General features: G+C 42.7%; 1 protein-coding gene across 1 annotated transcript in view; it reads right to left on the bottom strand.

Annotated features, from left to right (window-relative positions):
* Window positions 1-13812, bottom strand: part of SEPSECS (Sep (O-phosphoserine) tRNA:Sec (selenocysteine) tRNA synthase) — a 40234-nt gene that overhangs the window by 25777 nt on the left and 645 nt on the right. The window contains exons 2-6 of the mRNA XM_004706305.2: window positions 12983-13137; window positions 9571-9689; window positions 9136-9294; window positions 6369-6522; window positions 2867-2969 (exon numbers count right to left, since the gene is read on the bottom strand). Of these exons, the coding sequence (XP_004706362.1) occupies window positions 2867-2969; window positions 6369-6522; window positions 9136-9294; window positions 9571-9689; window positions 12983-13137 (690 nt within the window). The remainder of the gene's footprint in view (window positions 1-2866; window positions 2970-6368; window positions 6523-9135; window positions 9295-9570; window positions 9690-12982; window positions 13138-13812) is intronic.

Below are 13812 nucleotides of genomic sequence, written 5' to 3'. Positions count from 1 at the left end.
GAGGGTTCACTGTATTTACCCACTGGTTCCTTCCCAGAACACACATGGAGTACCATAATCTGCCATGCCTTGTTCTAGGGTTAGTCCACTCTGTTGTCGAAAGAATGTCTCATAGACATGTCCATGACCTCAGCCTCCCCAAGTCTGTCCCAACATCCCTGGGCCAAGAAGACCCCGCACTCTTCATGTCTGGGTGGGGACCTGACAGGGGGGCCCAGAGTGTTCTACTTGCTCGGCATCGAGTAAGGTCAACTCACTTCAAAAAAGGAAAGTCTGACACCATCTATTACAGGCCTTCCTTCACTACCTGCATGCTTATTGCAACACCATTTTCTCATTTAAAAAAAACAAAAACAAAAAAAGCCCTTGTGGTTTCGGTACTTTGTTTTTCAAAGGACAACACCAGGGTTGAGTCGCCCTGAACAAGATATACTATGTTGTGTGCAGTGGCTTTGAGAAAGTCCGTTTACCACACTAGCTTCTTTCAAGGGAGAAAGGGGACAAAAGAGGCACATCTCATAGAGTTAGAGTTAATGACCTTTAAAAACCGAGCCAGATGCCAGGCAGATGTACTTATTAAATGGTGGCGATTAGTAGCAAGGACACTGAGATGAACTTCTTGGCTCACCAGGGGCCTGAACACTCTGAGCTTGACCAATGACGTAGCAATTGGTGGTTCAATACCACCCAGCAGTGCCACGAAAGAGAGACCTGGCAGTGGGTTCCCATCAATGGAATAGCCAAGAAAACCATGTGGAGCACAAACCAGAATCACCTCCATGACTGCGGGCACAGCCAGCGCTAATATTTTAGACAACACGGGCAGCAACTACCCCTCAACAACAATCAAGTATGCATTTGGTTTTAAGGAGCCCGGTGGAGAAGTGGTTACAAGTCGGGCTGTCACCCACAAGGTCAGCAGCTGGAAGCCCCCAGCTGCTCTGAGGGGATCTCAAACCCACTGCCATCAAGTCGCTGCCGACGCACAGCAACACTGTAGGACAAGGTAGAACTGTCCCTGTGGGTTTCCAAGACAGTAATTCTTTATGGGAGTAGCAAGCGTCATCATGCTCTCACACAGCGGCTAGTGGTTTTGAACTGCGGACCTTGCAGTTAGCAGCCCCAACTCTTAACCACTATGCCACCAAGTTCACTAATTTAGCCACCGTGTGAGCCAAGAATTGCAAATAACAAAATCTAAACCAAACTGAGGGAATTGTATCAGAGTTTACATTCTGAGCACCTGGTTTGCATAAGGTTATGGAAGACAGCGGAAGCCCAAAATGTATTTGCAGGGTTCTCAAACGGGGAATCTCCTCTGACCATAGTGTATGGATGTGAACAGCCCCGCCATCAGACAGATGGAACTGTAGAGTCAATTAAGGCAGATGGCGTTAGATTAAAATGTAACAACTATCATTTGATCTCCCTGTGACCTGTGTTAAAGATGTTTCAGTTTTTAATATTTTCTGCGTGCTTTTCCACTGAGGTTTATCTTGTTATTGTTGTCCATTTTTGTTAATTTTCTTCCTGTTTGTGTTTTGTCCAATTTTCTGTATATGAAATGCAAATAGGTAAACCTATACACACTGTAACTGGATTGATAATTCCCTAAAGGGCATGGCAGGAGGAGGCTGGGGAAATGGGGAGCTAACAACATTAAGAATGAAAAGAAAATGTTCTGAATTTGATTGTAGTGATGATTGAACAATTCTTGTTAATATGACTGAATGATTATGTTATGTGACTTATATGCCAATAAAACTATTAAGAAAAAAGTTACAGTCTCAAAAACTCACAGAGGCAGTTCTACTTTGTCCTAGAGGGTCACTATGAGTTAAAATTGACTTGATGCCAATGGGTTAGGCTGTTTTGGTTGGTTGTTATTTATTGTGGCGTAGTTGGTACACATTCAGCAGGTTTTGAACCACCTGCCAGCTCCAAGGGAGAAAGATGGGGCTTTCTACTCCCATAAACAGTTAGTCTTGGAAACCCACAGGGGAAGTTCTACCCTGCCCTATTGGCTCACTCTAAGTTGGAATCAATTCAATGACACCAAGTTCTGATACAGTCTAACAAACAAAACCTCTGATTCAGAGAAGTAAGCAAATCATCTATTACTATCATATAAGTCATACATATATCAAACACAACCAAGCATATATCAAAGATGATACTCCCTGATGTCAATGAGCTAACTGATAGCGATCTTATGGGAAAGAGTAGAATTGCCCCTGTGGGTTTCCAAGACTGTAACTGTGTACAGAATCTTTACAGAAGCCAACAGCAGACTGCCTACAGCTGATGGGTTCAAACTGCCAACCTTTTGATTTGCAGACAAGTGCTTAATCACTAAGCCACCAGAACTCCTTAAGATGTTAGCAGCACACTCAAAACAAACCATTTTACTAGCTAGGGTCCACGTCATCACACTGGAGAAGGCCATGGATATGCTGTGGATACCTGGTATCCCCGTAACACAAATCACACAGAGACCAAACCTGAGTGTTTACAAATAAAGACATTTGTGGTCTAGGATAATAAGATAAAGTGGCTCCTTAAATATTAAATATGGACTAAAGCAATACTACAGTATGCTAGGAAACGAGGCTCCTAGTGATGAATCATTCTCATGAAGTTGAAAACGAAGGGACTGGAGTCTGTGGTGACTATGGACAACCCACGCCAGGAGTGGAACTCCCCCCGTGCTACCGCAGAATGAGGACTGCCACCCAGAGGCTGATAGAAGCAGATTTCCAATGTTCTCCTAAGGAAAAAGCATCAGCTCACTATTTTTACTGAATTAAGAGATAAGCCTGAGAAACACTAAACCCCCTTTTCCGACACACCTTTCTAAATCCCTTACCTGCTGGATGAGGTGCATGCACTTGGAGGCCTGCATGCCGTAAGCGTTGTTGACTATGTGTGGAATGTCATACCGCGCACACATCACCGCCAACTCTTCCAACCTAGAAACATAAAGATGCACCACAGAGCCGCGTGTGCCAGCCTTAGCAATCACACTGTAGAACTTTTTATTTAATAGTACACCAGGGAAAAGAGGACGAACACAAGAGATTCAGACTTCCTTATCAGGAACTTTAGAATAAATATCTTAAAAGCACTTAATGGTGCCACTTAATGAGGTATATATCTAAACAAAATCATGTATACAGTAGCTTTTAAATCACTGTAAAAGGTCCACGATAAACAACCCAAAGTAGATTACTTGTAAGGACCCTCTTGCAAGGTGAGATGCTCATTTTAAATGGTTTTGGCTGTTTACCATGATACAGCTAATGTCTGCAAAATAATTAGCATATCCAGAAACCTTAAAAATTACACATTAAACATGAGCACATAACTATAAAAAATGCATTTTCCAACATTCTTTATGCATTAAAATGCATTAAAAGTTATGTAACATTAAGATTTTTTTAGTACCAAAATAACTTTAATGCTTTTTCGGCAACAGAAATGCTGAAGAGAATTTCTTCAGTAGTTTCTGGTTCTAAATCCACTTCAGTTTTCATTTGAGAACCTTCCTATAGAAAGTCTTGGAGCGTCTGACTTTATGCAAAGTAAGGCAACACATTTCAATGAGAGCAAAGTTAACAGGTGGCCTACCCCAAACCAAACCAAACACTACTCCGGACAGAGGGCATCTGAAAGAGCAATGTCTTCAGGGCACGGAACGAAAATGAGCTCTCAGGGTGAAATTAGTTTTTAAAACTCATTCTTTCTACAATGTAAAGAACTTGGAGGAAAGCATTTTGAGCAGTAAAATTTCTTTTCCACAAGAATATATCCACAAAGCAATTTTCAAGAGCATGGTTTTAAAATTGTCTTTTAAAATTTGTCTATGAGTTAATAAAAGCTAACATGCACTCATTTCTGCCAAATTGTAAGAGTCCATGAATTAAAGCCAAAGTGGAACTTTATGCCTCATGGATGGAGTTTTTACAAACTATTAACAGTTTTGTTCAAAATGCTAAAATGAAGCCAAATCAAACAGAGTTGTCAAAACTAGAAATTTGTATTACTGGCCTAATCTATGACATTTGCAGAATAGCAATTATAGCTGTCATCACTTAGAAGAGTAAATACTGTATTTGTATTTTAATCTTTTGTGCTTGTTTGAACAACATTTGTGTTGATCTTTCAAAGGCAGTCACTGTGTACCTCTGAGTTAATTTTTCAATAAAAAAAATTTTCATAGGAAAGTTATTAATCCTAAAATTTTTCATTCCAAATATGCTACAACTGATTAATTCTACATGAAAACTACCTGTAAGGTAACAGAAGTGGCGATAACGGTGAAACCCAGTAAGTCTACTATTTAGCTCAAGAAATAAATTTCTAGTAAATAATGAGGTGAAGAAAAGATGAACAGATCCAAAGCAGGATAAAGAATGAGAAAACACAGAAAATGTGGTAGCAATTGAACATTCTCCTTGACATGATTGAAATTTGGAATGATATGTGTATTAAATCCCAATTAATAATAAAAATGACACATGAAAAAAAAAAAGAACAAGAAAACAGAAATGGGCTGCATGTACATCGGTGACAAAAGGCTCTCTGGCATTTACGGTCCAAAGAACACGCACATCTGTCCTGGAAGTACAGCCAGAATGCTCCTTAGAGGCCAGGATGGTTTGAGACTTCATCCATGTACTTCAGTCATGTTGCCAGAAGACCAGTCCCTGGAGAAGGACATCAGACTTGGTAGAGAGGCAGAGGAAGACCTTTGACAAGACGGACAGACACCCTGGCTGCAACAATGAGCTCAAACTTAAGAACAACCATGAGGATAGCGCAGTTTCACCGTCGTACACACGGTCAATGTGAGCTGGAACCACCTCGACGACACCTAATACTCTTTGCTCTCAAAATTTCATTTTCCCAATCCAATGTATTATTTTCCATAGGTTAATCTATTATCTTCTAAGGCTTAAAAAGGTTTATAATCAGTAAAGGTGTGCACAGAGGTTAACCTTTCATCATACTCAAATTGCTACTCAAGATTCCTTAAAAGTGTTGAAGAGCAAAGAGGTCACTTTAAGGATTACGGTGCAACTGACCCAAGCTACGGTACTTTCAATTGACTTATGTGCATGTAAAAGTTGGGCAGTGAACAAGGAGGGCTGCAGAAGAATCGATGCCTTTGAATCATGGTGTTGGCAAAGAATACTTAAGTACCACAGACTTCCAGAAGAACAACCAAATCTATCTCTGAGGAAATACAACCAGAATGCTCCTTAGAAGGGAGAATGGCTAAGATCTGGTTCCATGTACTGTGGACACGTTACCAGGAGAAACCCGTGCCTGGAGAAGAAGACCACGCTTAATAAAGTAAAGGACAGGGAGAAGGGACATACCCTCAATGAGATGGACTGACAGTGGCTGCAACAAGGGGCCTCAGCATAGCAATTATGAGGACACTGGGTCCCTATGGGTCAGAACCAACTCTCGATAATATTTAACAATCCATTCCCCTAGGACAGCCCATTCACCTACTGAGATGTAATCAATTAACATGGTCCTTCTAGCCATAATTCCCTATGTAATGTATGACAATTCTGGACTCTATGCCTGCAGTTATGATTCCCTTTTGGGACGGTGCTTCCTGTTACAGAATTAAGGTGGGACGGACATTTAGACTCTACTAGAGGCTTAGACGTAAGTCACCATCCTTTGTTTACTTATGGGTACTGGTCTGCTAAGGCAAAAAACAGACCTCCAACAAAGCCATTCCTCTGTGTGCAAGAACCATCTTGGATGGAAAGAGAAAGCCCGGGATCGTTGGACGAGCATGCACCAGCTCTCTGTCTGAGTGGTGGAGGCTGAGCCCTGAGGCACCAGAGACTCTGCACGGAGACTGAAGGACTCCATGAGACAGAGTAACAGGTGGGCTTCCTGATCCAGGAAGGAAGAGGCCAATGGATCCTGTAGCCGAGAGGCTGAAGACCAGAGAGAATTGGTTGCTGGCTGAGAGAAGGCGTTCCTGTGGACCAATACCTGTATCCTTACTGTTTACTGATCCTGACTTGTGGTAACCTATTATTCTCCAAAATGACTCCCCATCATTGTGAATATTTTCTGAGTTGTGTGGCCATTGCAAAGAATTACCGAACCCAGCACAGAAGCAGAGTGCCTGGAAGGAACAGTTGGTGTCACAGCAGGTAAAGAAAAATGGAGAAGGAGGCATGTCTGACCCCACCTCATGGCAACAGGGCAGCCAGTGGCTGCTTCCCATGCTGCTTATCGCACCTGTTTACTACCAAATGTTACTTAAGCATATTTGGAAATTAACATACCTGTTAATTTGCTGCACATCTAAAAGACAATATTCGTAAATCATTTACCTGTCAGGCACCCTTGGAGCGAAACAGGAAGTAGTAGAATGAATGCACAGAACGTGATCCGGCCCGAGTTCCTGGATCGCAGCCTCCACTGCGCTGAGGTCAGTGCGCAGCTCGTCCCCGTCTCGGACGTTCTCTATCACCACGGGCTCAAAACCTAGCCAAGCCAAGCACACCCAACAGATCAGTGCAGGTGAGCACCGGGAAAGAGGCTGCAGCTCACGGAAGCAAGTCCAGTCCAGACAAGAGCTCTAAGTACTGATAGAGCCACATGCCGTCTCCTCCAGTGAGAACGACCCGGCTCAAGGCTGGGAATGCCAAAGCCAGGAAAAGTAATGGAAAGGTCAACTAGACCACAATCAGGGCCACAGGTCAGTCAACACTCAGATACGGGAATCATTCTGGGAAAGACGGCAAATGCTAAATAAATACCTATAAGTACTAACATAGACTTTGATAAGGAAAAAGGACCAGAGTCCAATTCAATTTCAGTCGACAGAAAAGGAGGCTTGCTCATTTTCTGAAGATATTTATATATTTTAAAGTCCACTGTATTTTGGAAATAGCGAAATTGAAAAAGTGAAACAAATCATACTCATCAACTTCATGTTTCACTTCTAAAACGCATGTACTGAATTCCAGTAGCCTAAGGATCAAGGGCCCATAGCTTATAGATTTTCAATGATTTAAATATACAAACTGCTTTCAAATTTTCAATGAAACAGTTCCCTTAACTAGCACATAACCCGTCCCCCAAGTAACAATTATGCACCCTTTTATAATAAATATTTAGCTGTCTCAAAACTGAAGTTTCTAAATTAATATGTCCACTAAATAATGTATAAAGTAGTTAAATAACAAAGCACTTTGTGATATGAATACTCAGAAGTTAGATCTTAATATGCAAGTGTGACACACTAGATAGGAAATAAACTTGGTACAGATTGCACACAAAGTTTGGTTTTTTTAATTCTATTTTATCGTGGAAAGAAACAGCATTTCAACAATTTCTACAAATACAATTCAGGTGCCATATTCTTCACGTTATACAACCATTCTCTCCTTTGAAAGTTATTCCACCAACATTAACTTATTGCCTCCAAATTTCTCATCTACCCTTTCAAGTTGCAGCAATTTGTCCAAGAGACCAGAGCTGAACCGTGCCTGGCTACCATTAATGTTTTGATCAACAATTCTACAGAAGCCTAGGGATCAAAGGGGAGGGAATTGTACAGCAGGACTTCAAATTCCCCATAGAATCCAGGATGGACGAACTCTCCAACTATCAACTTGGGACAATCGTTATACCTTACGCTTAAAAGCACAGTATTCCCTGAAGTCTTCTTTACACATAAGCTTTTTCTGTAATCAGATCTTCAGCTTTCTCAAATACCAAAGCAACCTGCTAAATTCATGGATTTAAGATATAAGGGACCTAAAATCAATTTAGCTTAACTCATTTCAGACAGAGGGCTTCCCAAGGTCAGTCAGCGATGTAAAACAAAGCTAAAGGCAACGAGTTTCCTTCGATTGCTTTAGAATTCCCATCTAGTTGTCTCAGTTCCATATAGAGAAATATAAAACCGTGACCAGTTCCCTTGAAACTGGTTTAAACTGATTTAAAAATATCAACTGCTACCTTTTCAGATAGACTGATTCAGAGATAGCTAAGTTTCACTTCTCTACCTTCAGTTATGAAAACAAGCAAGCAAAACTAATCCCTAACAACTAATTTTCAATTATTTCTCAAATTCCCTAGGCTCAACCCTTTTTATCTTCCTGCATTCATGCTGTGGTTTTATTGTAAGTGATAATATGGGTACTGTGAAACACTCCCCTTATCTTTCAATTGTGAAGCTTTTCTCTTATTTTCATTGTGGTTTGGGTGAAAGTTCACAGAACAAATCTTCAATAATTTTTAGGTCCCATCTAGTTTTGCTCCCCAACAATAAAGATGCAAGTCTTTTATAGGGATACAACTATCTTGCGTCCTATGACTACCGATTATCCTTAAAGAGTAAACTCTAAATTACAATCCAAATCTTAACATTTTGGAAAAAGAGTTTTCAGTTCTTCAATATGGCAATCTTTTCCCTAAGTGTTGATTTCAATTCTTGGATTAAAAAGATACAAATTAATAAAATGGACAGCTTTATACCACTTAAATAACTAAGTTAGTGATGTATATTTTCAAAGCCCATCAGTTGCTATTATATACTCTTCAATGAATCCCTTTACATGAATTTCTTTAAGATGATTTAATTTACATATAGCCTTTAATTTATATATAGTCCAATACTGTTCACATTATAGTTCATACTAAAGTTATTAAAAAACAGCTTAAATCCTCAAATGTATAACCTAGCCTTGGCTTAACAAGACAAGATACTGAAATAACAATTGAAAGCTTTGTCTCATTTATGCTTTATCTATATCCTTATTCTTTGATCCACTAGAATAATTTGTGTTGTATCCTACACACACACACACACACACACACACACACACACACACACACACACGCGCGCGCGCGCGCCAAATACAGTTGAAGCACCTTTTATGCTCCAGGGACTACTGGTCCCTGGATAACATTTCCCTGTCATCCAATTTAATCCTCTGAACAATCTGGTAAGGTAACCAATAACATTTCTCATGTTAAAGGGCAGAAAACAGGTTTCAAACCATTGTCATTGTCAGCTTTATATAAAAAGTTTGACACATCTAGCTGTGACATTGAAAACATTATCTGCTGACTCGTGTCTCCTTTTACCTGCAGTGACCATGGATTTAAAGCAGGACTTCTGGTCTATCCGTGGCCATAGAATATACTTTGCTCTCGGTCTCTTGTGCCGTAAGGTTAAGAAGCACAGGGTTAGGCTCATGCCGGTTGCCATTGGTACAACAAAGCAGTTAGCCACTGTTTGCACACCTAGGAGTGAAGAAAACACGAACCAGTTATTCCACTTAAAGAAACGGTACCCTTCTTCAGACACATGGTAAGAAGGGTTGTCCTTCCGCTTCCTTTTCTATGCTGCCTCACGATGGGCTCACAGCTGACTTCCATGTTTCCCTGAGAATCTTGGTCTATGCTTGTCTTCTCAAAACCTACTCAGTTCCTTCCTGGACAGAGAGGTGAATAAAAGGAAATAGGCAGAGGCGTGTAGGGCTAGTGGGCCAAAAGTATGACGGTTAATATGGTACATACCAGCCAACTTTATGATGTCCAGTACTAAAGAATTGGTAATTTTGTTCAAAAGGCTAGAGCCCGCGGCTTTGGGTTGCACAGCAGCGATGTCACCCGATCGTCCAATTCCATGAATGAACCTAAGCAGAAAATGGGCCAGTAACTGGACACACACTCACTGTTCCCAGCAAACCCTGCAGGTATGCAAGAACCAAAGAGCACAGTGACACTTGAGTTGTTCCAGGAGATTTCATCGGCTCTCACTCGTCTAAGGAGCCCTGCTGGCACAATACGAGTGAAAGACCGGCAGTTTGAAGCACCACCAGCCTCCCTACCAGAGAAGAGACCTGGTGATCAGCTCCCAGATAAAATCACAGCCTAGGAAACGCAGAGGGGCAGTTCCTCTGTCCTATGGGGTCACCGTGACTCAGGGCCAACTCAACCACAGTCAGAATCTGAAAACAGCCCACTAAAATCAAAGCCCCATAGAGCAGCAGTTCTCAACCTGTGGGTCACAAACCCTTTGGGAGTCAACCGACCCTTTCACAGAGGTCGCCCAATTCATTACAGAAGCAAAAGTACAGTTATGAAGTAGCAACAAAAATAATTGGGGGGAGGGGGCACAACATGAGGAACTGTATTAAAGGGTCACGGGGTCACAGCATTACAAAGATTGAGAACCACTGCCATAGAATATGCTGTTAAAGTCTCCTCCCTACACTCCCGCGCTACTCTCACGCCAAAAGATGGAGTCTAACTTTCCTCCACTTGCACCTGGGCTGGCCTGAGACTTTTTTGGCCAGGTGGGTCTAGCATAAACGGTAGTGCCCAAGTTCCGAATTTAGGTCCGAAGACTCCTTAGAGGTTCCTGCTGACCTCTTGATGGGCATGTTCTTAGGGCTCCTTCACAGAATCCGGCTGTCAGGCGGAGGGAAGCCCAAGCCACATGAAGAGGCCATCAGTGAGCCACAGGAATGCGTCATCCTGGATGAATGGTCCACGTGAACTTTCACATGACTATACTCTCGGCCCACAGCACACTGCGATGATGACATGAGAACCAGAGTGCCACACTGCTGAGTCACCCCACAGAGCAAAGACAAAATAATATGTGGTTACAGTGGTTTGCTACACAGCAATGGAAAACTACAATGTATGTAGCATGGCTTTTTCCTTTTCTTTTGCCCTAACCGGAGTAGGGGGCTAAAACAGAGTATCAGTGGGAAGCAATGATGTATCAAATATGGCAAATATGTTAAATTTTCAAAGAACTTTATTATTAAGCGGGCCATAAACGCCTAGAAAATGTGTGCGAATCCACTTATGTTAACTTAGATGATGCTATACATTGAGAGCCCTGGTTGGCACAGTGGTGACACGTAAGGCTGCTAACTGAAGGGTCAGGATTTCAAAACCACCAGCTGCTCCACAGGAGAAAGATGAAGCTTGCTACTCCCAATAAAGAGTTTCAGTCTCACAAACCCACGGGGGCAGTTCTACTCAGCCCTATAGGGTTGCTATGCGTTCCTAACCTGTCCAGTATTGATGTTTCAATACTGCAAATATGTTAAAATTTCAAATAGCATCAATTAATATCTTAGAAGGACTATACACTCCTTGAAAACGTGTGAAAATCCACTCAGGTTAACACAGACGATACTATGCATGAAAGGAACCCTGGTGTCACAGTGGGTGATGTGCTGGGCTTCAAACCTAACTGCAAGGTCAGCAGTTTGAATCCACTAGCCCCCCTTGGGAGATAAGGCTTTCTACTCCCATAAACACTTAACAACCTATGAAACCCAGAGGGATAGTTCTAGACTGTGTTGTGGGACCCTTGAGAGTTGGAGTCAACTCAATGGCAGTTGAGTGTGATAGTGGGGGGGGGTTGTACATGCAACAGACCCGACGCGTGGACTGAGACAGTGGCTGCAACAATGGGCTCGAGCCCCTTTGTGGGGATGGCGCAGGAGCTGGCAGTGCTTTCTCCTGTGGACACAGGGTCACTATGAGTTGGAGCTGGCTCAGTGGCACCTAACAACAACACACACCAAGGATGCCTGTGAACACTCTTCAAAATCAAAAATCCTTCTGTCCTGTGAATCCACGTTGGTAATTTATAATAAGAGGAGAAACCCTATGTACTCGTTATCACAGAACACTATTAACTGTACTTCATAAGTGCCCAAAACGTCACATGTCCAAGGCATTTCTTTGCATGTGTAAGCAGGCTTGGTAGCAGCCCACTCATTATCATAATATTTTCAAACCCTCTTTTATGATGACTAGTTTGACTGCAATGGTTTTGGCTGAAATAGCATCTACGGTATCTTGATTTAAAATCATGGAAGACAGGGTTCTCAAAAGGGTCTATATTTCACAGAAACGTTGGCAGACAGAGAAATAAATTAGCATATTTGGAACCAATAACAAATGACTATGAGAATTGATGAGATGCTTTCTGAAATAACACGCAAGGAGAAAAGTGGCTTGGCAAGCGCACATTAAATTTAACAGACCCTTTCTTACATCTACTACAACCAAAAGGAGCCCTAGTGGCAGCGATTAACCACACGGCTGCTGAGAGAGAGGTTGGTTGGCGGTTGGAACCCACCAGCTGCTCTGTGAGAGAAAAATGGGGCGATCTGTCACCATTAAGAGTCACAGCCTTTGAAACGCAGGGGACAGTTCTCTTCTGTCCTGCTGTTTACAATGAGTTGGAATCAACTCGAAGGCAGTGGGCTTGGTTTATTAAACATTCTTAACAGGACGTATACCCAGTGTTGTTCACTGCCTGGTTCTGGCGCGTGAGAGGGTCACCAGCTTATACTAAAACCAACCAACTGCCATCACGTCAATTCTGACTCTCAGTGACCCTACTGGGCAGAGCAGAACTGCTTCCTAGGGTTTCTGAGATGGCAAATCTTGAAAGAAGGAGACAGACTCATCGTTCTCCCTCCGACTGTCTGGTGGAGTCGAATGACAGACCTTGCGGTTGGCTGTAACTCTGAGATCAAAAGTACACCTGACCCAAACCAGGGCTATTTTCAATCCCCCCACATGCGTGTGAAAACTGGACGATGAATAAAGAAAGCTTATCAAATGCATCACGGAATAAACAAATCCGCCTTGGAAGACGTGCAATCAGAATAGTCCTTAGCAGCTAGGACGGCAACACTGAGCCTCCCCCACTTTGGACACCCATTCTCTCCCTGGGAAGGGACATCGATTTTGATCAAGCGGAAGGTCAAGCGAGTAAGATGAAGACCCTCAATGAGATGACATGACACGGTGGCTGCAACAATGGGGCTCCAACAGCAATCGCGATGGTGGGGCAGGACTGGGCAGTCTTTCACTCTTGTTGCTCCCAGGGGTCCCCTGTGTCAGAGCCCATTCGGTGGCACCTAACAATGTAACAGTACTGAAAACACACCTGTAATGGCGACGAGCAACTAAAGAGGAGGCCACTCTCCCTTCCCTTTCTCCCACACCACAATTGCCCAGGAAATTGTTGCTGTCCATGATGGCGAGCTCTTGGAGAAAGAGTTCCTGTGTGCTTTCGTCCCAGCCATCCTCTGGACACTTGCCCTTCAGAAAACAATAACAAGACAACACGATGTATAATTACGTTTCCGAAGTATTCTTATCCCCTAGGAAACCTACCTGTCGATGAATGTTTAAATCTTCTTGTGCATTTTGCTCTACAACGAACACCTAAGCCCGGGACTTGAAAGGATCCTCAAACACATCTTTTAAAGTTGGGCACATCTGATTTACAAATGCTCTTCAGATTGAGACAAGTGAGGGCAAATGCACGTCATGAAGCTGACTCGGATTCCAAGGTTTCGGTGAACTACAGTCACTGGTGGCCCAGTGGTTATGCCTTTGGGCTGCTAACCTCAAGGGGTGCAGCTCAAAGTCATCACCCAGTTCGGTGGGAGAAAGAGGAGGCTTGCTACTTCCATAGAGTTACCTTCTCGGAAACTCACAGGAGTTTTGCCCTGCCCGATATATAGAGTCGCTAGAAGTCGCCATCGACAGATGGCAGTGAGTTTTTTGTTGTGGTTGTTAGAAACCTTTACTGACGCTTGGTTTTTTCCTTTTCCCTCACGAAGAAGCCTCTGCGAGTCAGGGTGGTATAGCTATGAGTTGTCAGGACCGGGGTTACTCAAATCCGGGCAGGAGTGAGCCTGTCAAACCCTGCAGCCGCACTTTGTGCGATTCGGATTGGGTGGTTTGCAAACATAAAGTGTTCCCTGCGTC

The sequence above is a fragment of the Echinops telfairi genome, unplaced genomic scaffold, assembly GCF_000313985.2.
Source record: "Echinops telfairi isolate 266 unplaced genomic scaffold, ASM31398v2 ScPeMD7_7468;HRSCAF=8506_0, whole genome shotgun sequence".
Lineage (NCBI taxonomy): Eukaryota > Metazoa > Chordata > Mammalia > Afrosoricida > Tenrecidae > Echinops > Echinops telfairi.
The sequence above is the reverse complement of the archived record's forward strand: the minus strand, read 5'-3'. Positions and strand labels throughout refer to the sequence as shown.